This window comes from Bactrocera neohumeralis, chromosome 2 (genome assembly GCF_024586455.1).
Source record: "Bactrocera neohumeralis isolate Rockhampton chromosome 2, APGP_CSIRO_Bneo_wtdbg2-racon-allhic-juicebox.fasta_v2, whole genome shotgun sequence".
Lineage (NCBI taxonomy): Eukaryota > Metazoa > Arthropoda > Insecta > Diptera > Tephritidae > Bactrocera > Bactrocera neohumeralis.
Window position 1 is genome coordinate 67,718,706 of NC_065919.1, and position 26,434 is coordinate 67,745,139.

Consider the following 26,434-nt stretch of genomic DNA (forward strand, 5'->3'; position numbering starts at 1 on the left):
AAAACTGTTTAAGCCCCTAGTTACCGAATATTTATATCACGGTACCTATAGTTGAATTTTGATCGAAAATGTCGATCAATGTGTGATATACTTGAATGTAACTGAAATTAAGAGATAATCCTTCCCTTAAATGGCATTACTGTATGTAAAAAATTAATATATAAATCGGACTAATACTTCTCTTCGCCCCATATATGTACTTAATATAAAGATTTTCGAACTTTCAGGTGATTTTGTACCGCATATATCGGCCAATATGTGAGTTATCTCAATAAAAAAAGCGAAAAGTTGACTTATCCCTCTATATATACATATATATGTATATATATAGGTAATATCAGGATTTTCGAACATCCGACTGACTTTACTCTATATGATTAGTTTTTTAGTATGTGACATGTTATTGTGAAAAATAGATAAAATCTGGTCGATACTACCCCAACTGCCATATACTACATACATATATATAATGGTTTTCTTTTTTCTAACAAATCTTATGTGTCTGTCAGTTTAAGAGTTATATATAGTATATGTATATATAGAATTGCTTGGATTTCGATCCTCCGGTTGACGTTTTACAGTTTAAAGTCCTTGGCTTTGATTCTTGTAATTTGCAAGAGTATAAAATGTTCGGTTGCACCCGAACTTAGCCCTTCCTCACTTGTTTTTTTTTTTTTTTTAATTTCGAATGTTTGAAGTTGATCCGACGAATAGTTTTGGAGAGATGATCGTTTTTGTAAGAATTTTTTATCATAGTGCTAGGTTAGGTTAGATGGCTGATCAAAGATCGCACGTGGACTGATAAATGTAGTTCTTTGTGAAACCATTGAAAAAAAAAGAACTTATTTTTGGCAAAACGCTTGTTAGCCAAACAAATTTGCAAACGCGCTTAATTTCAACACCCGCCAGTTCGGTGGGGTGTCTGAAGGTATGCGCTCCCAAGTCAAGAAGGAATTGCTGAGTTGTTTCTACCGCATCTTCTTCCAAACAGCTTCTGCAGACGGCGTCTGGTAAGCATCCCAAACTTATAACATGTACGCCAATAGGACAACGGCCTGTTAAATGCCCCACAACCAGGGAGGGGCTAGCTTTACTGAGGGCAATTTATTATAGTGTAGTGAGGATAATTGTTCCGAAACACCCGGAGTGATCATATTGAAATTTTCACACGATCTTCTTATATGTATATATTCTAGTAATAATATTAGATAATGGTCGATGGAATAAGATTTTATATAATTTCGATTTTGTAAGCCACTCTAAAGTGTTAATGTTTTTAGGAAGCCGTCATTTTGTCAAAAATTAAAACTTTGGCTAATACTACGATCTTTAGCTGTACTTATGTATATATTATGTATAAAGAATAATCATAATTTTGTTTTTGTTTATGTTGACAGTTGACAGTGCTTGGCTGGATAAAGATTTGGGTCCGCTCCGGTTCCTTAGACCCGACAGTCGTGGGTCCTCCTGGCGGTGGGCGACAGCATCAAAGAAATACAAAATTTTCAAAATGAACCGCCGGTTATGAAAGTGTATTAAATTTTGTAAACAATTCAAAAAAGTTCTCAAAACACAGGTTGTTTTTTTTACTTGCAACTGCATAAAACCCGTTAATGAATAGCGAGGAAATAAAAATAATATTGGAATTATGGGAAATATGAATTCTTGAACATTTAGAGGTAACTCAAAAATCTTAGCTGTTCGAGTTTCATGAGCTTAGAATGATTTAAGACTCTAGAATATTTCTCTAATATATAAAAAATTTTAATTAATAAAAAAAAATCGTAGCATACTATTAGGAGTTATCAGTAAAATAATTGAGAATAAAACTTATATATTTTATGTACTTTCCATTTATGCTATAATCTCTCCCTACTCAATCGAGTACACCATTAAAGGATGATACAAATATTCCACAAATAAAAAGTATTTTTGCAAGTATTTATACAAATATAATTATACAAATAACATACTACCTTTAATAAGTTGTTTAGGAAAGTTAACTAGAGAAAAAGAGAACGAATTGTTACTTGTGGCCCTTGCGCAGCTACGTTCTGGATACTCTAGCACGTTAAACTCCCACTTATCCAGAATCGCCTCCGACATACCAAAGACCGGTATACATATGTCCAGCATGCAACGAGTTCCCGCATGATTATAACCTCTTTGCATGGCCAGCTAACGCTAGACATCTGACACACCTCCACCTATGGTCCGACCACGTCGAAACCGCACGTTTCCAGAGCGCACCGTTGGATGACCTCGATAACAACTTACATTAGTTTAGATTAAATAAGTAAATGAGGCTTGCACCGTGACCTATTGTGCGCCCTCTCCCAAGTCACAACGACTAACCTAGCCCCAGCAAATTGATCAATTCCAATATATGTACTTCTAGGTGCTATTGATGCGATGTGATCACTATTTGGAAGCATGGATCCAAGGGCCTTTATCCTTACATATCTGAACCTTACCAGCCTAACGGGGACTATAAAAAAATCTCCTGATACTTCTTAAGGAATATTTCCGAGACTTTAACCCTGCATATAAATTCCTATCCATTCTGAACCAAACCAGTAATTAACGACGACAGCAGCCGCTAAAACTCAGTTAGTTACCACAGGCATACTTACCACTCAAGTGCGTAGTTTGCTAAAGTGTTTCATTCCACGGGAAATAAACGACGAAATGTATATTTTATAATTTATTAATTTTCTTTATTAAATATTTATGTCAACACCTGATAACAGTGTGTTTTCATGCTTTGTTTTTGTTGTTTCACTTTGTATTTCGCCAGTATGCGCCAGGTGGGTGAGTGTAGTGTTCGTTTGAGTGTGCGCACTTTGCGCCTTGCACACCGCCGACTTGTGCGCACGCTCACACGCAAACAAACAGACACGACTACTGCGCTTACTCGGCTGCTTTTAAACGTTTCTTTGTGTTTTTTGTTTTTATTTTTAATTTTTTCAATACATATACATATGTACATATGTATAGTTAAGTCCAACTTGCATTTTTGTAATTTGCTTTATATTTAGATTTTTTACTTATAATTTCCGACGATACTTTGACTAACTTAATATACCAATAGATAATATTAAACTTGCTTATTTGTTTCATTCTGATTTTTTGTTGTTTTCGAGTTGTTTTTGTTTTGTTGTTGTTTTATAAAATATTTGTGAGATTTTTTAAAATTTTACATACATACATACAATATATATATCATTATTATAAATTTATTAAATACATTATTTAGTTGTATTAACTTTAATTTTAGTAGTAATGTGTTGCGTAAACATTATTTATTATTATTATTGATTTTTTTTATTTAAGATAATTAAGTTACTTTAATTTTTTTTTAATTAAAAAATTGTTGCATTCCTTTATAATCGCGCCGCCGAGTTACACATACACATTCATCATTAAATATTGACTTACTACTAAATACAATTACAATTACAGTTACATTTGATGCGTATTTAAATTGAATTAAGTTACGTATCCTTTGTGTTGCGATACTTTTGCTTTGTTTTGCTTATTTCTTCTTCTTAATGTTGTTGATTTATTTTTTATAAATGTGTGTACCCTCAGTTTAAGTTCAGTAGTTTCCTATTAACTAGAATTTGTTGTTGTCACCATTTAGGTTTGCTCTCGCAATCTTTACTAACTTACATAACTATATATGTATGTATGTATATATGTAGATGTATGTACGTTTAGATAAATAACTTGTAGGTTCACACTGATAATTGGTTGCAGTTGCATGCACCCATGTGCCCACACACATACAGATCTATATAGTTATAAGCATGAGCTTTCGAATTTTATGATTTTTCTGTTGAGGTTATTTAATGGGTTCAGGGTTTGCAGCTTTGTAGAGATTTGAGGCAAATATATGTAATTTAGACGCTTTTGTGGACAATAAACTTAAAAAATTATGCATTAAAGGGGGGAAAAAGTTAAAGTTGCTTTAAAGATAAATTTTGAGGTTAGTTCTCTACAGAGTTTATGTGTTCAAATGACAATTAAAGCAACAGATAATAGAAAGTAGTAGCAGAAAACTAAATTAAATAAATAAAGACGTTGCAGATTAAAGTTATGTTCTCATGTGTTTATTTTTTAATTAAAAAACTTTCATTTTTCAAGCGTAATCTTGTTGTCGAGCCACTATCCGCGTTGAAATAGTTAACAATTCCTTTGACGGTTTTAGAATGTTGCTTAAAATTGTAAGAAAATGGAATTAAATATTTGTTATTACTTTTCGAACCTAACCTCAAAGTTTGTATTTGAAAAATAGAGTTAAAACTGAAAGCAAAAGCTGTGATCTTAAGATCTTCAACATTTGTAGTAACAATATTACTTAAAATTGCAATAGAAATAAAATTTTGAATTTAACCTCAAAGTTTGTATTTGAAAAATAGAGTTTAAATTAAAAGCAGAAGTACTGATATTAAGTTCTACCAAATTTTTAGTAGAATGTTACCCAAAATTTCGATAGAAATGAAAATTTTAGCCTAGCCACAAAGCTTGTATTTGAAAAATATAGTTTAAACTGAAAGCAAAAGTATTAATATTAAGATCTGCAACATTTGTAGTAACAATGTTACTTAAAATTTCGTCTTTTAATTTCTACTCTATAATAAAATAAATATGAACCATAATATTATCACCCAAAAATCTATGAAGAATCTTGAACTATAGCTTAAGCGCTTTCGAATTTTAGTGTGTTTCCAATTTTTTGGGTATCTGAACTAAAAAACACTTGTTGGCTAAAATTATATTCCTTCAAGTAATACATAACCTCATTTCTCGTTAAGCATACATTTCTTTTATATGCTGTAGGTGTGTGAGCCCATAAGTACACGCAACAAATGCCAATACTGGCGCTGTCTTGTATCTCTTTTATTAGATAATAGTTTTTTTTTGTGTTTTTGTTATCAATAAAATTGTTTTAAGTGTTTATTTTTAGCAGTTTTTGGATTTGATAATAGTTGTTTTTAATACACATACAAACACTGATTGTTATCATAAATTTTAAAAAGGAAATTTTTCACACATCTAGATTTTGTTTGTTATCTTACAATTTTCACTAACAATTTCAATTAGTTATGTACATAAACAAAAAAAAAATTATTTAAAAAAAAAAAAACAAGAAATGACGAAACCAGCACTTGTGCGTAACTGTTCGCCATGGGTAACTGTTTTTAAATTACCGTATTCAATTACTTTTTATGTGTTAGTTATGTTTAAGGTTTTCATTTTGTAAACGCATAGTTGTATTGCAAAGTTTTGAACATTTTTTTTAACAAAGTTGGCAACGTATTTCTCTCTTAGCATTCTACAGGTCCAAATGCCACTCTACATAAGCATGTATGCAGTGAGTGATTGCTGTACATTTTGGTTTTGTGTTATGTTTTTTATGCAATTTTCCAGTTTCAATTTCTCTTTACTTTTACTTGCTAAGCTCTACTAACGGTTTTATATTATCCATTTAATTGAAACTTCTTTTTTTTAACATTATTATTTGTTTTACGAAAGCCACATACATTTTAAACATAATTGCGTAGTTTACAACCAATTCGTTTGCCACGCCCACTTATTGTGGTCATTTTAGCGGCGATTGTGATTTTGTTATTTTAATTTTAAAGTACATAATTACATACATAATTGTTAAATTTGTAATATCTTTTATTTTAAATAAAATTTTGCTAATTGTTTTTGTTGCTTTAAAGCAGTGTTAAGACAATTTATTGATTTAAAGAATTCAGTTGCACGAGTTCGTTCGTTTGTGGTCGGTCTGTGGTCTAAGCGCTCGATTAAAAAGCAACTTGCTAATAGACACACGCTTACAGCGTGCCCAAAAGCGTTAAGCGTTTGGCGCGTGTGTTGAAAGAAAACAATTTTCGAGCTGCTTGCAGCACACCATATGCATGTATGTGCGTGTGTGTCTGTGGGGGGTGAGTGTATGCCACATATTGGCAAAGCAAATGCATATTTTTGATTTAATTTTTAACACGCTTTCAGTACTGTCTGCTGAGCGGCAGCAGCTTGGCGTTCTTAAACGTTGCTTTTTTGGCAATATTTTTACTATTTGAAAATCAGCTTTTATTGCTTCTCCATTTGGGTTGTATAAAATTTGTGCAATTCCACTATATTCACATAACGCTTGTCATTCAGTTTAATTTATTGCTTTTTTGTATTATCTCATTAGTGCATAAGTTCATCGTTTATTAAATATTTAGGTTATGGAACAAAATTTTTTAATTAATTTAAATTTGTTTTTAGAAAATTAAAGGTGCATATTACATAAAAACATAAACTGGCAAACATACAAATATAAGTACATTTGCATGTACGTATACTCGGAAAGTATGAATTTTAACAAATTAAATATTTTTAATTTATCTAAAATATATAAAACAAAACAAATTGTTGCTACATTAAACTTACAAATCACTAAAAATTATAATGTCAACTTAAAGCTAAAAATGTATACATACATATATTTACTTTTTGGAGCAGCGACACCCGAGAAGGGGTATACTATGTATGATTTAAGCGAAAGCGCAAGCTTTTTAAACAAATTATTTACTTTTTGCTATTAAATTATTAAATCGCTTGATGTGGCGGAGGAAATTTTAGTTGCTAACGACTTTCAACACATTTCGTGAGCAAATGCTAAATAAAATATTCGTATTTTTCATGCTGTTTTTTGACTTTATTTTTCAAGTGCATGCTAAAAATTATATTTTTACCAAATGATTTTCAATATAAATATTTCAAATAAATATAAATACTTTTTTAAAAATTTTAGCAATTTCAAATTTATTATATTGTTTTGTTAAAATTATAATTTTATTTTTTTTATCTTTTTCTTTAGATTTTTGATTTTATTTTTTATATTATGAATATTTCTAAGAAATATAAATACTGAAAAAAAGCAAATTACTTTTGCTATAATCAAGCTTTTTATTTAAAATTACATATACTATTATTTTTTTATTTTAAAAATTTAATGCAATTTTTTTTAATTTAAAATTATAATATAATTTTTATAATAAATAAATTAAAAAATATAATTTTTGTAATAAATTTAAATTTTAATATAATTTATTATAAAAATTATATTATAACTTAAAATCCATTTTATAATAAATTTTAATTTAAAATAAATCATATATAATATTTTTAAATTAAAAAAAATTATATTAAATTTCTAAATAAAATAAATTAATATTAAAAAAAATGTGATACTTTCTTTAAAAAATATTTTAATTTCTTATCAATATTAGTAATATATAAAAAAAATTAAACAAATAAAAATAAAAATAAACTTTAAATTTTAACAAAAACTGCCTTATTTTAAATAAACACAGTGTTGAAAGTGTTTGCAAAGAAAAAAATGCTAAGCGTTGAAATTCGAAATTCACCACACAAGCTTTCATAAAATAATAATAAAATAAAATAAATAGTTTCTTAGGTTAAAACTTGTCAAAAAGCGCTATTAAAACCAATAAAAATTAAAAATAAATTTAAACAACTCGCCACTAACGCTCATATTGGATGTTCGCGGTCTCTCTACGATACAACTTAAGCTCATTAAAAAGTACTATTCACTCTACATTCGCGCGGACACTCGCTTATACGCTGATTACACTCACTGCTGCACACATTCTACTACTAAGTACTTCTTTTATGACGCACAGCTCATAAAGCGCTGGTATTGAACTCCAGCAAGACTCCTGTATTTACAATATTATTACGACTATTGCCAACCATGTTGCCAGCGGCGATCGCGGTTATAGCCGCTGCGGCAGTCGTTGTAGCTCTAGCAGTAACAACGCGCTGCTTTGTGGCTGCCGCTGGCTGTGGCTGTTGTTGTTGTGGTTGTGACGGCTGCTGTTGTTGCTGCTGATCCGCTGCATTAAGTTGTCAGGATGTCATTATCGACTTGACCGCCTCATCAACCAGACCGGCGGCCACGCAACTGAAATCGTTCGCTAACAATGCTTGCTGCGACGCTTCCTGTTGCTGATGGTGGTGTTGTTGCGGTTGCTGCTGCTGTTGTTGTTGTTGTTGCTGCTGGTGATGTTGATGATTGTTTTGCTGCAAGCCCTGCATATGATTGTGATTCAGCAAAGCCAATTGTTGTTGTTGCACATGATGATGTTGACTACTGTCCAACAGTATGTTGCTGGCATTGTCGCCCGCTGCCGGCCCACTGCCGCCACCGCTGATTAGGCAATCGCCCAACTCGTCGACGAGATGATGTCTGCGTTTGACGCCATCTTGACAACTCACCGACGCCTGTTGTTGTTGCCGATCATCGAGTATACTGTCGCCGAGCAGGGAGCCCATCGAGTGGTCCAGCGAGAAGTTCAACGAGTCTGCCGATTCGCTGTTTTGCAGATTGAGTATGCTGTCGATGGCATTCTGCACGTGCCGGCTGATGTCGTCATCGAAGTCGCCGCCACCAATGTGATTGTTGTGCATATGCGCCTGCAGGTGGGAGTGCAATGGATGGTGCGATTGTTGTTGTTGCATGCTGTGCTGTTGTTGCGCGTTGTTAAAATGCTGTTGATGATGACCGCCGACACCGTCCAACAGGTTGCTGAATGCTTGATGCTGCGTTTGACAGAAGACGCCCTGTTGTTGCGTGGACATCTGCAGCATCTGCGCGGCGGCTGGTTCTACGCGTATGCCGTCGTGCAGTGACAGCAGATCGGCCTCCATAATACTGTCGTGATGCTGGCGCGATTGATGCTGCTGCGCGGATATCGGTGAGCCCGATGAGCTCGACGACGCGGACATGGGACAAATTTTCTTCGCACCATCGAGCGTATCGTCCGCGTCGACCGCCATCAATTCGGCATTCCAACGTCTTTTGCGCGAAATCTCGCAGTCCGCGCTGGCATTGTCTATGAAATCACCGAAGGCTCCGTCGATGTTTTGCATCCAACGCGTTGTGTTGCCGGTAATGTTCAACTGCATGCTCTGCTGCATCTGCTGCTGATTTAGGTGCATCTGCTGTTGCTCACTCTCGAAGAGCACATTCTCCTGCGTATTTGTGACGCGCATAAAACTGTTCGCCGCACTTAGCTCGGTGTCCCACAAACGTTGCTGCTGTTGTTGTTGCTGTTGCTTCGATTGGTTGTCAACATTGTCATCGTTAGATTTGCCATCGCCGAAAATATCCTCGAGTCCAGCCTCAATGTCATGCGGGTCGCTGCCATCGTTTTTGCTCAAATGCACTGGTGACTCACCGAACATGGCCTCCAGTCGGGTCTCCACAGACTTATGCACATCGGCCATGTCATCGCCGGAATCGAAGAACTCGTTCAGTGACGATTGCATGTGATTGTGCGCATTTTGTTGTTCTTGCTGCTGTTGCTGCTGGCCTTGGTTTTGGTGATGATTCTGCAGCGGCTCGTCGCTTGCGAGCTGCACCCCTTGCTGATCACAGTTCTGCTGCTGCTGCTGTTGTTGTTGTTGTTGCAGCTGGTGTTGGCTAGAGTCGCTACTGCTGGGGCTCAACTGATTGTTTTTGTTGATGCAGCCATTGGGGAAGAGATCTATTAGCTGTCCAGTTTGGCCGTTGTTAAGTGCAGAGTGCTGTTGTTGTTGCAAAGTCATTTGTTGTTGATCTTGCAGCTGCACAATCATTTTGTTTTGGGCGGTGATAAGACTCAACTCTTTCTGCAAGCAGAGCCAACCGTCATCCTGTTGTTGTTGCTGCTGCTGCTGTGCTTGTTGCTGTTTTAACTGCTGTTGCTGTTGCAGCTGTTGTTGCTTTGTGTTGTGCTGCAAGTATTGTGCAGCAAAGCTGTTATTGTTCGGCGCGCTAGCGATTGACTTTTGTTGTTGTTGCTGCTCATGCGCATTGCTACGCTCATTCTTCTCCCGGCCGTGCTTGTTTTGAGTTTTGGCGTTGTTTGCTGGCGACGGCGCCGGCGGTGGCACCACTTCTTTATGCTCGACCTTCTTCATAATGAAACTCGGTGTTATTTCCGATTCTATATCGAAATTCTCAAACTCTTTCTTGACATAACCGCACGCAACCGATGAGGGCACGATTTCACGCTTGATTGTCCCGTTCAGCTGTTTGTTACAGTTTGCATAGAAATTGGACGCGGCTAATTTGTCTTTAGCTGCCTCCGAGTCGAATGAATCGAAATGCGAATTGGTCGCGTAGGACCCAACTTCACCGCTGCCCGCATTGTGCCAGTTGCGCTTCTCCTCTTTCTTCGGTAGCAAGTCATACTGGTGCTTCTCATCCGACTGCTGTTGGTGTTGTTGTTCGGTCTGCATCACACGCTGCGGTTTGTTGGCTGCATTATTTGGCATAGTGTTATGGCTCGTACTATGCTTTAGTAAATCAAATTTGTCCACAATTGTTAGCGCTGTTGTTGTTTCTGCTGTTGCTCCCATTGTGGCCTCAATGCCTGTTGCGTTCGCTTTGCTGTTGCTATTGTCGTTAGGTTCGGTTTTTATTTCAAAGGATTTTTGTGCAGCGCCAAGGCTGTTATAGTCTGCCTTATCGCCCTCCATTTCCGGTTCGTCTTTTACAGCTTTCATTTCTTGTTTTAGCTCCTGTGTTGTTGTGGCTATCAGGGATTCACACTTTGGTTCATTAATTTCTTTTTGTTGCTGCTGTTGTTCGTAGAGGGCCTGTTCGCGTTCAGCGTTTCGTAAGTGCTCCATTTCTGCCCTCAAGTCATCAATCATCAGCTGTTGAATTTGACAGGTCTCAGATGTGCGATGCTCCAGCTGTGAGCGATATAAAGTGTTATAAGCATTAAGTTCGTTTAATTTTTTCGCTTGTTTAATGAAGGAATAGAGAAGGAGGTGAAACCAGAATTTTTTTGCCTTAAATGAATGTATAATATCTCAAGTTTTTGCCTAAATTTCAATTTGATTGTAGCAAAATTGTGCCTATGGGCAATAATACTATAAAGGACTATGTGCATGCCTCGTTACTTTCTTCTAAGACGAGTTACTTCGATATTTCATGATGTTCAATACTAAACATAAGAGTTATCAAGCTTTTTCTCCATGGTTCAAAACATGTAACGAATATTTTGCTCACAAAAATATAAGAACTCTAAAGTTAAAAAATAGCTTCGAATATATTTTTTCGTTTAAGAATTATTGGATGGTTCATATTTAAATATTAATTAGCAAATTGCTGAAAATCGAAAACGATATGGGAACATCAAATAGATCTGCTGTTATAAGTATGGTTTTGAGGTAAGGTCATGGAGACTGTTTACAATCTTACGTTTGTTGTGGTTGTTAAAGAGAGTACCTAAGCCATGTTTGGGGCACAACGCAAAAATAAATTGCTATCGAAGTCACTGAATGGTAGCTCCAGAAAAGGAGGGTTCGAAGGGTTCGGATCATAAGTAAATAGGTGTTAAGTGAGTGGGTTTTGCGAGACATGCAAAGAGGTGGTGGTTAGGGTCATGCGGTGACTCTTTGAATGTTAATTTTTGTCGTAGTATCCTTTCGCTTTCGCAAACTGTTACTCACCGTTGACTCTTGTATTATAATCTTTTGATATTTGTTTGAAATTTTGTGGTATTTCTCCTGATATTGCAACGCTGTCTGTTCGAAACGCTCCTCATCTTCATAGGGTAAGTCCTCGACACTTTCATACAAGCAGTGATATCTGTGGAAGCAAAGAAAATGGTGTGGATTAGAGGATAACTTAATTAAAATAATAAATTTTCGACGAAAATACCTTATAAGCCGTTTGACAGCCTCTTCTTTGTTCTGAAACGGATTGACATAGTCGGGATTCAAGGCGGCCTGCTGATCCAACTCCAATTGACGCAGAAACCTGAAGCAACACACAAATAAACTATGAGCTCACAAATAAATATATAAGGAATAAAATAAAATATGATATATATGTATAATGAGTGATAAGTTTTATAAAATTTTATAGTCGAAAGGCGAAAATTGTGTGGAATATCGCGTATTTTCAACCAACTACTCACAAAGAAAGGCGTGCAAGTTTCGGCTGCGGCGATAAACTCTCCTCGCGTCTGAACAGGTGAGCGCCCAGCATGGTGGCTGGCATGGCGGTTGCGGGCGCATTGGTGGTGGTGGTGAGCGCGTAAGAGCTGTTTGTGCTCTGCTGCAGTTGCATATTTGCCTGAGCATCTATTGTTGTTGTACTTGCGGTTGTCATAATTGACGTTCCCGTTGCCGTGGTTGTTGTTATTGTGGTGGCGTGCGCTGGCGCTGTTGTTGTTGTTGACGTTGCATTAGCAATTGTTGTCACGCCTGTGACATTGGTCGTATGCGAGGCAGATGTTGTTGTTGTTGTCGCTGCGGATGTCATCATTGTGCCTGTGAGGCTGGCGCTGGTAAGTGCTGTTGTTGTTGCGCTTATGGGTGCCATGCTAGGCGCTAGCGTTGACAAGTTGTTAGTGGGTGCTTGCGATAACGCGTGTAGCTGCTGTTGTAACACATGTTGTTGTTGTTGTTGTTGTATGAAACCGTTTGCGCCTGTTGCAAAATGCGTGGCTGTGGGTGTATTGGCCGCACTGGCTGCTGTTGCCGCCGCTGAGGCAGCGATTAATGGACTAGAGAACACTAGTGGCGGTGGACCGTTCATCAATGCTGAACTGCTGGCGCTGCTGCTCGTTACTAATACTGGCTTTTGTGGCATGAATTGCTGTTGCTGCTGCTGCTGAGGTTGAAAGACTAAAGCTGGCGCTTTGGAGGTTGGCACGAGCATTGGCTGCTGCTTCGGTTGGCTGAGCGGTATGAGTGTGCTAATATTGTTGCTATTGGAATTTTGCGTTGCCTGTTGCTGAGTGGGCGTGATATTTTTGCCTTTTCCGTTGCTATTGTTATTGTCTTTGCCACGCGAAACCGTTGCGGATTGCAATTTCGACTGTTGTTGTTGTTGTTGTTGATTTTGCTTGTTCTGTTGCACAGTGTGATGATGCTGCATCGGGTAAATATGGATACGATGTGTGATACCAGCCTGTGCTAGTGCTTGCGTTTGTGCCTGCTGGCCAGAAGTGGTACCGCTCATCGATGTCGCCGTTACAGTCATGGTGGACGAGTGATTATTGGGCTGCACGACATTTGCCGGTATGGCCGAAGTATTCGCCTTGCTTACGCCAACCTGTTGCTGCTGTTGTTGTTGCTGTTGCTGTATTTGTGGCGGTTGCGTCATCAACGTTATGCCAGCGCCACTGCCGATGGGCGGCATCTGCAGGTACGCTTCCGGAGTGGGCATCTCCTTGCCGGCTGCCAGTATGCGTTGCTGCTCAGTGTATAGCCGTTGCAGCGCCACATTTATTTCGGCATCGCTCATCGGTTTGGTGTATGCAGCAATGGCGGCGGGGTCAAAGTCTGACGGTAGGGGCAGTGAGGTTAACAGCGACTTGTGTTGCAGCTTAATGGTGAGGAATTGTATTTGCATTTGCACTTGTTTGAACATTTGTTGCTGTTGAGCGGTCAACTGAATTGTTTGCACACGTGAGACCGTGTGTTGCGGTTGTTGCGGCGATTGCTGCGGTAGCTGTACTTGTGTTGGCTGTTGTTGTTGCAGCACATTCGTGTTGTTGGACGAATTAAGCGCCGAAAGCGATGGTGGCTCTGTATTAATGCTGAAACTTGGCGCCACAAGAGCTGACGAAGATGTCAGTGTCATGCCGTTACTGCTGGTGTTGGCAGTGCTGACAAGGCTGTTGTTGCTGCTGTTCGTTGGTGTGGTCGAACAACCAACAATATTGGCGCTACTGACGAAGCTACGCATACTGGGCGATTGCAACAACATTGGAGCGGTACTTGGTGGTTGGAGTTGTTGTTGTTGCTGCTGCTGTTGCTGCGCAGTTGCGCCCGAAGTAACCAGTTGTTGCATGGGCGCAGTTACTCCGACCAATTTGGTTGTTTGTTGTAGCGTTTGAAACGGCTGTATACTATTGGTGCCTGTTGTTGTTGTCATATTGTTGGACGCAGTCGTTGCGCCGACCTGTTTACCGCTGGCAACATTCGGTTGCACAATTTGCACTGGATTATTGTTTGGCTTTTGTGAAAGTGGATCTAACTTCGGCATCGGCTTAACGACGCTTGCGTTTTTTATGCCCGCTGTGCCGCTGGCGACGTCAGCAGCGGTCGTCGTGGCTTTCGGCTTGCGCACGGGCTTCTTCTTTGCAACTGCGCCTGTTGATGCTGCATTTCTTGGCGGCTCCAATTTAGCCTTACTCTGATCGATGATAGGCGCCACATTGGCTACCTGCTTGGTAACGGTATTTGTGGGCGCTGTCGAGTTGTTCGTGTTGACGCCGCTGGCTACACTGCTCAATGGCTGGATGGGTTGCGGATGCACTATTTGCTGTTGTGGTGGCTGCAAACGTTGCTGTTGTTGTTGCACTGCTTGCTGATTAGCGCTTAACGTCGTGTTCATGCCCAACAATGTCGGCTGCGGCTGTGTGCTCGGCGGCAGTGGATTTACATCGTTAAAGTGAATCTGTCCCAACTGCAGACACTGCGCCAATTGCTGAGCGTTAATGCCGGCTGGCGCGATCAGTAGGCGTTCGGTGGGACCGATCGAGGCAGCGGTTTGAGTCGGACTAATTGGCGTGATCTGATTTGTTTCGCTGTTTAAGGAGAATATTTGCTGTGTGGCGGCGTTAATTTTCGGCAATGACACATAGCGTTGTTGGCTTTGTGCCGCCAAAGATGCGGCACCAAGTAGCGCATTGCTCGGCGGCTGTGGCAGCATTGGCTGTGGCTGCTGATGTGGTTGTTGCTGTTGTATTAGCTGCGCCATATCCGGTGTTCTCGCGCGGTTCAACATATTTTGTTGTTGTTGTGTCTGCTGAAACGTTTTCTGCTGTTGTTGTTGCTGCTGCTGTGGCTGCATCTGCAGTTGTGGTGACTGCTGCGGTAATTGAAGCGTAGGTCCTGTCGTTCCATTCGCGGTGGCGCCACTACTCGTTAGTGACGTTGACCCAGCATTGAATTGTAACTGTATTGTTGGTGTTTTTGCTCCCACAGCTGTTGCAACTTGTGCGGGTAGCGTCAGCTTACTTATGGCACCCGTATTGGTGGAAATCAAAGTTTTAGCATGTTGTTGTTGCATTGTGCTATTCAAAGAACTTGGCGGCAGTAGTTGCGGTGTTGTTGCACTCAATCCAACACGATTGTTTTGCGTACTGTTAGTTGCACCAATATTGTTGTTGCTGCCACTGTTGTTACTATTGTCCAATTTTGTTGGCTCATTGATTATTGTCACATTTGGCAGAGCACCTTTGAGTAGGGCCTGCAGCAAAAGCTGCGATTGCTGATCTTGCGGCTGGCTGGCGTTGTGTCGCAGTATTAGGCGTTCGCCTTGCTCGGATACTGTCAATGTAAGATTGCCGGTTAATTGTGGCATGAGCGCTGCTGCTGTTGCAGGCGAGCCGACCGATATCGATACATTGCTAGGCATGCCGGTGAGCTGTGGCGGCAGTATGGTGGCACTGGTGAGGCCAGGTGTCGACATTATGCTATTATTGGCACTTCCGCTGCTCGAAGCCATTGAATTGGTGGGCTGTTGTTGTACTGTCGGTGTTTGATTAGATGAAGCCGCCGCTGTTGCGGTGGACCCTGATGTTTGTGGTATGGCCACTAGTTGTACATGCCTGCCATCTGCGGTTAGTTTAATAGTGGCGGCAGGTGAGTCGTGGTGTGTTTGTACATTTGCCTGAGAGTTTGGTGGTTGAAATATAATATGTTGTGGTTGTTGGTGATGTTGTTGTTGTAGTTGTTGCTGCTGCTGCTGTTGTTGATTGGACTGCGATTGATATTGCGAAGTGGGAGGTAGTGTTGCCGCCTTAATGTGGAGTCCTAAGAAAATAATTGAACAATTTGTATTTTTTTCAATTTGGGGCAAAATGTTATGGTAAATACAACAAAGTATTTGTGTATATCTTCTATGACTAGCTAGTTCGCAAATTTAAAAGCAAACTCAAGCAATTTAAGTAATATATATGTAGCAAAACATTGCTAAAAATTAAAGCAATACTTACAATTTATCACAAATAGTTTGCACCCAACTAAAATTGTCTCAATTTCCCAATTAATAACTATTAAGATTTTTTTTTTTTATTTTAGTTAACTGTAATCGTTTTGCCTTTCCATGGTTTGCGACTTGACTGACATTGTATTTCTATTGTTTTATTAATTTAGTATTTTGTTTAGGAAGTGTGAATAGCAAGTAGAAAATATATCATGACATTTGTTGTGAATACAATGTGAAAGCAATTATAAAAGGAATGTGTTTTTTGACATTTGGCATTTACCATACCAAAAAAAGGGTAATCAATTTGTAGGAAAGCAAATTTTAGAATGTGTTCTACACTTAAATTCAATTCTTCTGATAAGAATAAATATGCTAACCTAAATGGCTGGGAATGGTCTCATATATAACTTTGTGGATAAATCTATGAATAAAGGTCCTAGTGCGATATAACTCACATTCCTTTAGATGTACTCTCAACTAAATAAATTTTGTGTGAGTAATTATTATTACTGAAATTCAATTATTGTAATTTAAAAAAGTCTGCTTACCTCCTCCTGCGCCAGTTGCGCTATCCAATATTGGCATAATTTGTATTTTGTTTTCCACAGCACCACAGCCGCTATTGTGATTTGGTAGCATTTTCGTTGTGTCCACCTGCGAGATTTGTATATTGCCAATTTGGCTAGGAACTTGCGGCGCACCCGCAACCGTTGCGGCCAATGTTGATGCTGTTGTTGGCGTTGTTGTTGTCACCGTCGACGCTGGGTGGGTTAATGTAGTTGAAGCGCCCTGGTGTTGTTGCTGAACTTGAGCAGCTGCCGATGACGACATCGCTGGTGTTGTGGCGGTTGTCAATGAGGGCATCACCGAAACACTATTAGTTGTGGTAGTTGTTGTTGTAATAGATGCGGCCGCTGCAGTGCTTGGTGTCACAGTTGACGCATTGGTGATGACATTGCTATTGTCTTGCTTTTTACCATTGCGCCGCACAGCGGGCTTGCGTCGGGGTTTCACCGTTGCAGTTGTTGTTGTTGTAGTGGTGGTTGCAGGCGTCGTAGTGGCTACTGTGGGATTGCTATTAGACGTTGGCAGTTGAAGTGAACCGCCGCCAGCTGTTATGTTGAAGAGCGGTTGAGGTTGCGATGGCGTCGGCTGCATTGCCTGCAACTGTGGCAGATTGCTGGCAGACGACATGGTGAAATTCATTGTCGCTGCACCGATTTTATTATTGGAGTGTTGCTGTTGTTGTTGTGCTGCGGCCGCCGCCGCCGCTGCTGCTGCTTGTTGAGCCAAATGCTGTTGCGCTTGCTGCTGAATTTCCTCCGCAGTCGGCAGTCGTGGTATCGAAATTGTGTATGGCGTTGAGGCCGTGTCATTTTGATCAATTTTAATAAAGATATTGTGCGGCTCGGTCGTGTCATGACCAGCATTGCTGGATGCTGTTGCACCTCCTAGCGCGGCTGAGGCAGGTATTGTCACGGTAAAAGGTAAGGAGTCGGTGCCATTTTGACTGGGTATCGAGATCATTATGTCGTTGGCGTTCGGTGGTGCCGGCGCTTGAGTCGTTGATGTCGACGTTGCATGTGTGGGTGTTTGTGGAGGCTGCGTTGCGTTAGACGCGGGGGTGGTAGCTCTATCATCGTGTGTAGACATTGTGTCCATATAATCTTCATCGTCGTCATCATCCTCCATGATGCCGCACAGTTTCATCACATTACCGAGATCGAGTTTTGGTCGCGCTTGCTCTTGCTGTTGTTGCGGCGGTTGATTTGTTTGATTGGGTCCAGTGATGCTATTGCTATTAGTGAAGGTCAGTTTCACATTTTGCGGCGACGTTTGTGAGAATTGCAGCTGCGGCATGACGCCTGTGTTGTAACTCATGCTGACAGGCGTGCTGAATTTGTTCGCGATCACATTGGCCGTCGATGAGGGTGTTGTATTTGGAACATGCTTTACTTGCAAGGTGGGCGAAGGCGCAGTTGTTGTTACGGCTGGCGATTGTACTGCAGCCGCTGCTGCTGCGCTGGCGGCGGTTTGTTTCTTTTTACGAGGCTTTGCCTTCTTTTTTGGTTCAGTCTGCGGCTGCGATGGCTGCTGTGGTTGTGCTTGCAATGAAGTATTCGTTGCGCCACTATTTGCCAGGCTAACGTTCATCATCGAATTGGCCGATTGTCCATTTGTTAGTTGCTGTTGTTGGTTCATGGTGACTGTGCCACCAGTGACGCCGGCACTCTGCAGCAATGTGGGTGTTGGCTGACGTATTGGCTCAGACGCCTGTGATGTGCCGTGCGTCAAACTGGGTAGCGCACTTTGCTGAGCATTGAACATATCTACGTTAGCGCTGGAAGAAGTTGACGGTGGTGGTGGCGTTTGGAAGGTCGCACCCGCCGCTGCCGCCGCCGCCGCCAATTGCTGTATGTTAGCACCACTTAGCTGATTCAAATTAATAAGTGAACTGCCACCGGCTGCAGCATTGTTTAAGCTCTGTTGAAAATGCGCTGGCAATTGGGAAAGAATTGTTGCTGTTGTTGGTGAAGGACCGTTAGGCATTTGAATTTGCGTAATGCTGCCACCGTTCGCCGCTGCGGCTGCTAATTGCAGATTTTGTAGTTGTGCCGCCACGCTGGGCCCCAACAGATGACTGGTATTTATTGTGGCCGTTGTGGTGAACGGCTGATGAGATCGTTGCTGATTTGACGCCGAGAGGGCTGCATGCAAGCCGGTCAGCTGCGTTATGGCCGGATTTTGAGGATTAGTTTTGATCGTTTGTATATGATTTGCAGTCTGTTGTATGAGGTTCGCCTGTGAGGACACGATGAAGGTGGGAGTGGCGGCGGCCAGTTGCATGGTCGCACCGTTTGTACCCAATATACGCAGTAGCTGTTGCGGCTGTTGTTGTTGGAGCTGCGCTTGCGGTCGCGCATTCTGTATCACCAGTGAGGGTGTGGCTGTCAACTGTGGCGTGGGTGGTCGCAGTATTAGTTGTACACCCTGCGGCGTATTTTGCTGCACCAACACTGGCATTTGATTGAGCAACAACGGCTGTTGCGTCGTTAGGCTGGCTGTGGCGCCTGTTGGCAGCAGGATTTGTTGCTGCTGCCCGGCACCGCCTGAGGTGATCTGCGCCTGTTGCGGCTGTGGTGATTGCGAGATCTGTGGCATTTGTGCCATATTATTTGTGTGACTGTGTACGGTGGCGGTCGCTGCATTGCCACCACCCAGTTTAGATTTATGTTGTTGTTGTTGTTGTTGCTGCTGCTGCTGACTGGCATCGTTGTACGGCTGTTGCTGTGGCTTTGGCAGTATTTGCTGTGGCGGTTTGACGGACTTTGTTGTTGTATTCGTTGTTGTACTGCTAAGGCTGCTGTACGACGTCGGCGTCACATGTGTTTGCACTGTTGCATTGCTGCCTATCAGTCGTTGCTGCAGCGTATGCTGTTGTCCAGCCGGCGCCGCAACAATTTGGCCTTGCGGACCTTGGATTATCTGAAAGACCTGTTGCGTATGCTGTGGCTGATTGGTTTGATGTGGCGCATTGCCGGTTATAGTGAATTGTTGTTGCAACATTTGCATTGGTTGTGGTGTTGACGGTTTGATTGTGGCGGCGGTAATTGTATTGCTAGGACTCGGTATTGGACTGTCAGCTATCAGCGGACTACTGCTGTGATAGTGTTGGAACTGTTGTTGTTGCTGTTGACTTAACGACGTCGACGTTGGTAGTACTGTGGCGGCGGCTTTTTTCGCTTGACCTTTTGGGCAACCAGCCACATTTGCTGTCGCAAACGAACTCGACGTGTTGATCGCTGCTGCATGTGATTGCCCATAGCCGCCGGCTACAGTATTCGAGATCGAAGACGCAGTGTGGCAAGTTGTTGGTGTAACAGCACTGCTGAATATTTGGTGATGCTGTTGATTAAGTTGATTTTGTTGCTGTTGCAGCAGCTGCTGCTGCTGCTGAGTAATGCGCTTATTGCCCTTCTGCAACGAAAAATTTGAGATTTAAGTAATTCAAATTAAAAACATTAATTATTAGCAAGATTAAACATTCGTGACACATACTTACCTTATTTAATTGTATATTATTGGATCCAACAAGGGTTGTGTTGAATTCATTACCGGCTGCAGGTGTGTTTGCCGCTATCGCTGCACCACCCACACCGGCTGTCACACCAATAACACTGGTCGCTGCCGCTGGTGACTGCGATGGACTTGGCTGAAATACAACGGTACCGGCGTTCGGACTTCCATTAGTGAATTGATGCAACGATTGTCTGCGTCCCGGTGTGGCAGTTTTTCTTTCCTACAATCCAAGCAGAAATGCAAGCAAATATTAACAAATTGCAAATACGTATTTTCGAATCATTTCATATTAAAAAGCATAATTACTAACCTGATCGTGTGTGGCGCTTGTTATTGTATTTCCAGCTACGAGTAGCACATCCGGCGGAAATGGCGACAATGAGGGTGACGGTTGCAAGCGTGGACTAGCAGATATTGATGGCGACGGACTGGGCGTTAAAAACGGACCCGGAGGAGACAATATTCCTGCGAAAAAGAGGATAAATTTGTTAAAACTGTCAAATATCGTTAAAAAAATTATAAGTATATATGCATATATAAATATAAATTTGTCTTGGTAGAATAACAATTGAACATTTGTTCGAGCTCAAAAACTTCAAATTTTATTACCAAATATATTAGTGAAATCCATTTCAGTTTAATGCTTTAACTTTAAATTTAAATGTAACTTTTGTCAATTCCACAAAGTGCAACCCTAACCAAGAGGGTATAAACGTCCTCATTTCAAAAGCGTCAATCGATTGATTGCCAACGAATTATTATAAAACGAGATATATCAATAAATCATCTAAAATAATGTTTAGTGTATATTCGGACAAACAAAATAATTTAATCTATATCAGTGCAGCCGAAGTTATAACACTCTTCGCAAATGCATTTCCCACAGCATCAAAGTATTTAAAAATACATATATTTCTCTTGATTTTGATCGGTCAGTTTGTATGGCAGCTGTTTGCTATTGTGATTGGATTAGAACAATGTATTGGGGTATGGTAGTGTTGCCAAGGATGACAATGCATTTCAAACTTTGTGAAGTTAATTTATCAAATAAAGAAGTATTCTATACAATTCAATGTTTTAATTGTTTTTTGATATGTATATTTAATTTTTTGATATATTTAAATAAAACGAAGAATATGAAATCATTTGTTTCTTAAAACTAATAACAATATTTATGACAGTTGCGACCAGTGTTGTTAAGGAACATAAAAATATTAGTAAAAGAAGTAGTTAAAAAACGCGTTATTAATAAAATTAATATAAAAAAATATTAAACAATACTGCAAGAAAACAAAAGACTTTTTTTTGCACTGGATATATAATTTTTTCGATGGATTAACTCAAGTAGCTTATAAAATTATACTTAAAGATTTGTTCTAAATGTTTTGCATAGCAATAACAAGTCTTTTGCAGTTTTCTTCTTACATATATTTAATATTAAATAAGGTGTTTTGTACAAACAAAAATAGCAAAACCGATTTGTGTAATGAGCAATAATGATTCGTTGAACGAAAGCGCCTCAGCTGAACTTGACAAGCGTAAATAATTGACCGTAAATATTACGAGTATTCTCCTGACGTTTACCAACATCTCAAATGGCGGTACAACTTATTGTTGTAAATCCTCTTTATGCAATGCAAAACCGAAAAAGGACCAAAAACATGCAGAAATTTATTTATAGGTAACTACGTACAATGGCAAGAGCAAGTTTATGTAAATAATCCAATTATGTAAAAAGAGAGGAAGGAAAACAAACAATGGAAAAGAAGAAATACCAAAAAAATATTGAATGTAACTAGCCAACCAAATTAAAATAAAAAAATATTAAAACAGAAAATGTAACAGAGCAGAAGTATGTATATCTAAGAAAAGGAATTGCTTGAGGCAGTAGATACTGTTTAGATTTCTGACGAACCAGGAGCACATATAATATTTATTTATTGACAATACACACGACGTTTGGCCACAAGTTGCAAAGGCGAACATGAACTAAGCTTTTTTTTTTGTTGCAAAGTGTACATATAGTGCATGTGTGCTTGTATAGCTTGTAGGTGCCATGCATGAGGACTCTTGATTTGCCACACTTCATCGCTTGCAAAACAATGCGTTTGTTGCAAGAACGCACAGCGTATGTTACATAGAAGGCATGTGGTTCGTTGCAAGAGCACAAGTAGAGGCAGCTAGTGTGTTACTGCTCTGGCCGCTTGTTGTTGTTGGTTGGTGTCGACATTTATTTGTGTGGTATATGCATCATGCCGTATTTTCGCATCTACTACTACAACGGCTATTGTTATTTCAATACATCACCCCAAAAAGGCACCAGCTTGCCGCAGTTTGCATACTGCTGCCACAAACACATCGCTCATTCATCAGCCTAGGCCGCTTGTGCGTGCCTTCAAGCTTTGCGTGAACTTCGAAAACTCGTAACATCAAAAGACGCAAGCAAGCAAACAGCAACTCTTTCAGTTGCAAAACAATATTTTAGCCGATTGTCGTTGATTCAGTTGATAGAAGTATGTATACGCCGAAGATGAAGGAGCGAAGCAGCTATGGATATGTACATACATATGTGTGTATAACTCCTAGCAAGTATCGCAGCATATATTTAGGTGAGCAAGTAATTTTGATAGCGAGTGTTCACCGGCAAGGCTTGGCTTCATTTTGCCGTGCTCCTGCCTATTAAGTCAACTGCTTCCTTAGACTTTGGCCGGTACGCTAAAGGACTGGCTCCAACACCAACATATGATGCACTTATATATGTGTGCACGTGTGGATATATATATAGATATGTGCGTTTAAAGCATTGGCGTTTGTCACGTTGTTATAGCAGTAGTCACAGCCACTAGAACAACAAACAACCGCCATCACCAAGCATAGCTGCCCCCGCCCCAAACCATCAAGCATTACGCGAGCTAGCACAGCCAGCCACCAAGGGCTACCAACTATGATTGTTGGTTGTGCTATAGCATCAACAACAGCATCTGCGTCAATAGCAAGATTTTGGTTACCGTGGCACTTGGATTGGCAGCCCGGCAGTCGGTCGCAGTAAGTTACCAGGCTGGCGGCGGGTGACAAGACGGGCATTTTAACGCTGCTCTTTCGTGTGCTTCACATTTTCTGACGTTATTCGCCGACGCTTGGTTTGTGATGTCTTGCAGCATTGCTTGGACGGACTATTTGTTAGTCGTACAGTGTGTGTATGGATTGCTCCGGGTTCCGCGTCATAATATTAACTGGGGGTTGCGGATGAACTGTATGGAGTTCTAACTCACGTATTTATGTGTGTATGTATGTATGTATAATTCTTGCGTTGTTGTCGTTGCTACTACTTGGTGGCCGTGTGGTTGCCACGTAAAGGCGTTTTAAAGGATATCGAGGAGTATCTGTGTACACCGTGTGCTGAAGGTAGAAGTTGTAGCGAAAATAACCAACATAAGAGGGATGCGGGTAAATGAAATCAGCAAACAAAAAAAAAATTGAAACAAAACGTCGAGTGCACATAAAAACAATGCACGAATATAAAGTAGCAAATAAAAGCAATACAAACAACAACAGCAACAATAATAAGAACATGTTTGCTGGAGAATAAAAATTTTAATCCTGCAGGAGTGTGCGAGCACCACAGCAGCAGGCAGTAGCAACAGCAACACTTTTGTCTTTCGCCATAATGCCAGCGTGTGGATATGAAAAGCAATAGCAAGCAAAGCAAGTACCACGAATGTAACAAATAAAAGCAGCCAAACAGCACTCGGGAATACGTAAAACTGAAGCGAAAATCAATAAAAGTGTAGGCATGTGCAATGGGGGTAGATGCCATGGAAGACAAATATTCACATGCGCACCGGATAGGTAGAGTATTAAGACACACAGTTATTTATAGGTATGTAATAAGTGTGTGTAAAGACTAGAGCAGTACGTTGTTATGCGCTATGATGTCGGACGGACTTACTCTTCGAGTCTTAAACATTTCTTGGAAGTGCACAATTTGGTCGTTGCCGTAGTGAACCTTTGACAGTTAACAAACAGGCGCACATACCCTGCAGGTACAGGGCGAATGCGAGCTGACTGTTGTAATAAATTTGTAATTTTGAGCTATTGAAAATTATACACATTTCTGCAGATGCTATGAAAATGGCAGTAACTACTCATAACATTTTCACTAATAACATTAAGAGGTAGGGAGTTTAAGCTTATATTTTGTGTAATATTTACTTATTTGTGGGTTAAAGTATCTTAAGTTGACTAGATTCGGTTTTTGGATTACTTGTAAAAGTATGTGGATTTAAACTTTATTTCGATTATAAATTAATATGAAGCATCCGGTCTGAAAAATCAGCAATTTGCTGGAATATATATTAACTGAGTGGAGAATATGCAAGGATGATTAATTATTCTCAATAAATATCGAAAATATATACTTAATTATTATATATATATTGAAAAAAAAAACAAAAAAAACATCTCTCTTGGCACGTTCGCTTAATTAAAGCACGTTTACCATAAACTTCCATTAAAATACCATGTATTTCAGCTAAATCTCCAATGCATATTCGTAGTTGCAACAAGTGACTAATAATCAAGAATATAGTTATATGTAGAGCCCAATTCCCACAACAGCCGATTCTGTATTACCGGAGATGACACATATTTTATCCGGCCAAGGGCATTACTTTCGGAGATCAAACCGGTTATTTTTATACCCTGAACAGGGTATATTAAGTTTGTCACGATGTCACACCCAGAAAGAAGCGTCGGAGACCCTAAAAAGTATATATGTATGTATATAAATGATCAGTATGTTGAGCTGAGTTGATTTAACCATGTCCGTCTGTCTGTCTGTCCGTCCGTCCGTCCGTCTGTATATATGTATACGAACTAGTTCCTCAGTTTTTAAGATATCCTTTTGAAATTTTGCAAACGTCATTTTCTCTTCAAGAAGCTGCTCATTTGTCGAAACGGCCGATATCGGACCACTATAACATATAGCTGCCATATAAACTGAACGATCGGAATCAAGTTCTTGTATGGAAAACTTTCACATTTGACAATGTATCTTCACCAAATTTAGTATAGATTATTTTCTAAGGCAACAATGTAATGTAAAACCTGTGAAGGGTATATTAGCTTCGGTGCCGCCGAAGTTAACGTTTTTTCTTGTTAGAATAAAATTAGCTATAGAGCCAATATTTAATTCTATTTATTTACACTTTATTGAACTATTTGGTAATATTATATGATTTCTAATTAGATTACAAATAAAAGTAAAAGTACAATCCGATGCGACTAATATATGCACCATTTGTCGTAAATTACACACCACAAATGAGAGAAATTTTACTAAATATTAATACTAAGCAATTGAATTCCGTCTACATAAATAAAATGTATCAATATTTTAACAAAATTAGTTGTTAACACCAAACTACATTAAATGATCAGCTGATGCATAGCTTTCAAATTGACAGTGCTCACGTCAAACATCCATTAAAATAAATGGTGACAGCAAATGAATAAAAATGATTAATCATCTTTATACTTACATACTAATGTACTCATAAAATTTGCTTAGCGAGAGTGAATAGCCCTTGAAAGGTTATTAACATTTTATTTAAAACGCGCAGTTAACAGATGTTTTGCCAAATCTTCAAAAATTAATAAATTAATATATTTTAACAAATGTGAGTAAACCAAAATATTGTGACTTGAGTTGCAGGTGTTTGTGACAATCGAAATGCAAAATATGTACATATGTATGCATGTGTGTATGCACATGCAAATCCACCAAAAGCTACAAAAATGAATAACAAAGTATGAGTAAAAATAAATAACAGCTAAAAATAAATTCGAGAAGAGCACGAAAAGAAAATATAATTGAGAATTCTCAATGCATCAATGCTTATTTGCATAGAGCACGCAAGCGAATTTATCGTTCGTTTGCCTAAAGAATTGTAAAGATTAATACACACATACTTATGTATGTATAAACAAAAAATCAAGGAAACAAAAAAAAAAGATCTGAGGACGCCGTCACTGCGGCCACGGATATTTGGTCAAAAAGCGTGTTTCGTGTTACGGTGTAATTAAAGTGAGAACAATAAAGTGTTACACAAGTGTCGAGAATAATAATAACAATAATGAAAATGTAAGAGCCCGCATGAAATATGAATAAAATAAGTCGCAAAGTAGGCATAAATCGAAAAAATAACAAATCACTTAAGAAAGCAAATTACTTCTATAGATACACATACTTAAGTAAGCAATAATTTTAATGACGCTAAATCGCTACTAAAACAACAATTACAAATGGCACTGACGTTAATGGCGGCT

General features: G+C 39.5%; 1 protein-coding gene and 2 long non-coding RNA genes across 5 annotated transcripts in view; 1 reads left to right on the forward strand and 2 right to left on the reverse strand.

The window, feature by feature from the left end:
• Positions 1-2,691: 2,691 nt before the first annotated feature.
• Positions 2,692-26,434, reverse strand: part of LOC126767064 (uncharacterized) — a 448,370-nt gene continuing 424,627 nt past the window's right edge. For both annotated transcript variants that reach the window (XR_007669008.1, XR_007669007.1), the window contains exon 2: positions 2,692-4,061. This is a non-coding gene — a long non-coding RNA (uncharacterized LOC126767064). The remainder of the gene's footprint in view (positions 4,062-26,434) is intronic.
• LOC126766426 (mucin-5AC) overlaps positions 7,352-26,434 on the reverse strand; it is a 104,501-nt gene continuing 85,418 nt past the window's right edge. Inside the window, exons 1-8 of one of the 2 annotated variants that reach the window (XM_050484219.1) lie at positions 20,717-20,753; positions 20,418-20,572; positions 20,091-20,327; positions 16,576-20,005; positions 12,000-15,852; positions 11,741-11,839; positions 11,530-11,668; positions 7,352-10,767 (exon numbers count right to left, since the gene is read on the reverse strand). In XM_050484219.1, coding sequence (XP_050340176.1) covers positions 7,933-10,767; positions 11,530-11,668; positions 11,741-11,839; positions 12,000-15,852; positions 16,576-20,005; positions 20,091-20,327; positions 20,418-20,572; positions 20,717-20,738 — 10,770 coding nt within the window. In that variant the 5' untranslated portion in view covers positions 20,739-20,753 and the 3' untranslated portion in view covers positions 7,352-7,932. Of the gene's footprint in view, positions 10,768-11,529; positions 11,669-11,740; positions 11,840-11,999; positions 15,853-16,575; positions 20,006-20,090; positions 20,328-20,417; positions 20,573-20,716; positions 20,754-26,434 lie in introns of those variants that run through there. The other variant, XM_050484215.1, reaches the window with a different exon arrangement.
• LOC126767053 (uncharacterized) overlaps positions 25,489-26,434 on the forward strand; it is a 34,066-nt gene continuing 33,120 nt past the window's right edge. Inside the window, exon 1 of the long non-coding RNA XR_007669003.1 lies at positions 25,489-26,249. This is a non-coding gene — a long non-coding RNA (uncharacterized LOC126767053). The remainder of the gene's footprint in view (positions 26,250-26,434) is intronic.